This window comes from Tupaia chinensis, unplaced genomic scaffold (assembly GCF_000334495.1).
Source record: "Tupaia chinensis unplaced genomic scaffold, TupChi_1.0 Scaffold145331_1, whole genome shotgun sequence".
NCBI classification, from domain to species: Eukaryota; Metazoa; Chordata; class Mammalia; order Scandentia; family Tupaiidae; genus Tupaia; species Tupaia belangeri.
The window spans coordinates 18,786-21,639 of record NW_006205192.1 but is presented as its reverse complement, the minus strand read 5'-3'; the positions used below and the strand labels follow the sequence as shown (position 1 = coordinate 21,639).

Here is a 2,854-nt window from a genome sequence, read left to right as displayed (position 1 = left end):
TTTTTTTTTATTTTTAATCTTAGTCATTTTTGCTGGGTTAGGTGGTATTTAATTGTGGTTTTAATCTGCATCTCTTTATGATAATGGATATTGAGCTTTTTTTCATATACCTTTTGGCTATTTGTATGTCTTCCTTAGGGAGTTGTTTATCCATATTATTTTCCCATCCTTTAATTGGATTGATCATTTTTTGAGGGGTAAGCCACTTGAGTTCCCTGTGTATTTTGGTTTGAGTCCCTTATCTGAAGCATAGTCTACAAAAATATTCTCCCATTCTGAAGGTTGTCGATTCTTACTATTTACTGTGTCTTTTATCATGCAGAAACTTCTTAATCTGAAGTAATCCCACTTTTCTTTGGTGGATTATTGCCTGCGCTTTGGGGGTCTTATTCAAGAAGACTTTGCCTACCCCAATGTCGCCCAGAGTTTTTCCAGAGTTTTCTAGTAGTTTTATAGTTTTAGGTTTTACATTTAGATCTTCGATTCACTTAAAGTTGATTTTTGACAATGATGAGGGTATGATTCCAGATTTATCTTTCTGGTGATGGATATCCAGTTTATCAGCACCATTTGTTAAAGTAGTCCCCCCCCACCTCACTGGATTGATCAGTATCATTTTTCAAAAATCAGTTGGTTGTATGTTTTGGAGTTTATTTCTAAGGTCTCTTCTCTACTCTGACCCATTGGTCCACATTACTGTTTTTGTGGCAGTACCATGCTGTTTTGATTATCACAGCTTTATAGTATATTTTATGGTAAGGGAGTGAGGTACTGCCCACTCCACTCTTCTTGTACAGGATTGATTTTTGCAATACCTGGTCTTTTATGATCTCAGACAAACTGTATGATTGTCATCTCTACATTTGTGAAGAATGTCTCTGGTACTTTGATTGGGACTGCATTAAGTATGTAGATTAATTTCGGTAAAATTGCCATTTTGATTATGTTAATTCTTTCAATCCAGGAACATGGGATGGTCTTCCAATTTTTTGTATCATTTTCAATTTCTTTTTTTAGCTTCCTCATGGAGGTTTTTAACTTCTTTGGTTAAATGTATTCCTAGGTATTTTATACATTTTGTGGTAATTGTAAGTGGAGTTACTTTCTTCAATTCTATCTCAGTCTGCCTTCTGTTCATATATAGACATGCTATAGATTTCTGTGTGTTGTTTTTGTATCCTGCAACTTTACTGTAATTATTTATTACTTCCAGGAATTTTTTTATAGATAAAATTGGGTCTTCTATGTTTACAATTATGTCATCTGCAAATAGAGATAATTTTACTTCTTCTTTTCCTATTCGAGTGCCTTTTATTTTATTCTCTTTTCTGATCAATCACATTGGTGAGAACTTCCTGTACTCTATTGAAAAGGAACAGAGAAAGTGAGCATCCTTGTCTTGTACCAGTTTTTAGTGATAAAGCTTACAGTTTTCCTCATTAAGGATGATGTTAGCTATGGGTCTTTCATAGATAGCTTTTATTGTGCTGAGGAATGACCCTTCTTTTTTTGAGAAACTTTTGCTATAGGGTGTGTGCACTCACCAGAAATACAACCTGGCACTGCAGTCAAGTACATGGGAGTCCAGCAACATAGCCATTATGCAAACTGCTGTTCCCAAGGAATGACCCCTCTATGCTAATTTTGCTGAGAGTCTTGTTCATGAAGGAATGTTATATCTTATTAAATGCTTTTCCTGCATCAATTGATATGATCATATATTTTTTATCTTTCTTTCTGTTAATAAAATGTATTACGTTTATGGTTTTGTGTATGTTGAACCATCCTTGCAACCCTGGAATAAAACGTACCTGGTCATGATCTATAATCTTTTTATATGTTGCTGGATACGATATGTTAATATCTTGCTGAGAATTTTTGTGTGTATATTCATCAGAGATATTAGTCTGTAGTTTTCCTTCCTTGTCAAGGATAAGGGTGATGGAGACCTCGTAGGATAAATTTCAGAGAATTCCATTTTTTTTGTATCTTTAGAAATAACTTGAATAGAATGGGGGTTAACTCTTCTTTAAAAGTTTTGTGGAATTTTTAAGTGAGTTCATCAGGACCTAGGATTTTCTTTGTTGGGAGGTTATTACTGATTCAATCTCATGGCTTGTTATGGGCCTATTCTGACTTTCTATGTCCTCCTGACTCAATCTTGGTAGATTATATGTGTCAGAAATTTATCCATCTCACCCAAGATTTCTTGTTTGTTGGTATATAGTTGTTGATAGTTTCTTCTAATGATATATTGTATTTCTGTTATGTATGTTATTATCTTGCCTACTTCATTGAGATTTGATTTATCTGGTTCCTTTCTCTCATCCTCTTAGTCTATCTAGTGGTGTGTAAATTTTGTTTGTATTTTCAAAGAACCAACTTTTACTTTCATTTATTTTCTGTATAATTAATTTATTTTCCATTTCATTTATTTCTGCTCAAACATTTATTATTTCTTTTCTTCTGGAGGTTTTTTTTTTTTTTTTTGTATGTTTTTGTGGTTGCTTTTCCAATTCTCAGATGCATAATGTTAGGTTGTCTATTTGCCAACTCTTCATCTTCTTAGGTACACTAATTGCTATGAACTTCCCTCTTATGACCGCATTTGTGGTGTCCCATTGTTTTGCAGCACAGCAAAGGGAGTTTTAGATAGGGAGGGAGGGAGAGAGAGAGAGAGTTTAAGCATGACTTAATAGAGGTTCAATTCACTTTTATCAGCTGCCCAAGCCATTGCAGCCAATCTGTGCTCTAGCCCACAGAAGGAGGACAGGACTCAGGTTTGCCTTTAGATTACTTTAATCACACAGGGAAAAAGGGGCTTACAAGTCAAGATGGAATGAGCAGAGCAGAA

At 34.5% G+C, this 2,854-nt stretch overlaps 1 protein-coding gene across 1 annotated transcript in view; it reads left to right on the top strand.

Annotated features, from left to right (window-relative positions):
• The window catches only part of LOC102498228 (vomeronasal type-2 receptor 116-like), a 13,220-nt gene extending 12,877 nt beyond the window's left edge, over positions 1–343 (top strand). Inside the window, exon 5 of the mRNA XM_014583977.1 lies at positions 323–343. Within this exon, the coding sequence (XP_014439463.1) occupies positions 323–343 (21 nt within the window). The remainder of the gene's footprint in view (positions 1–322) is intronic.
• The last annotated feature ends 2,511 nt before the right edge of the window (positions 344–2,854 follow it).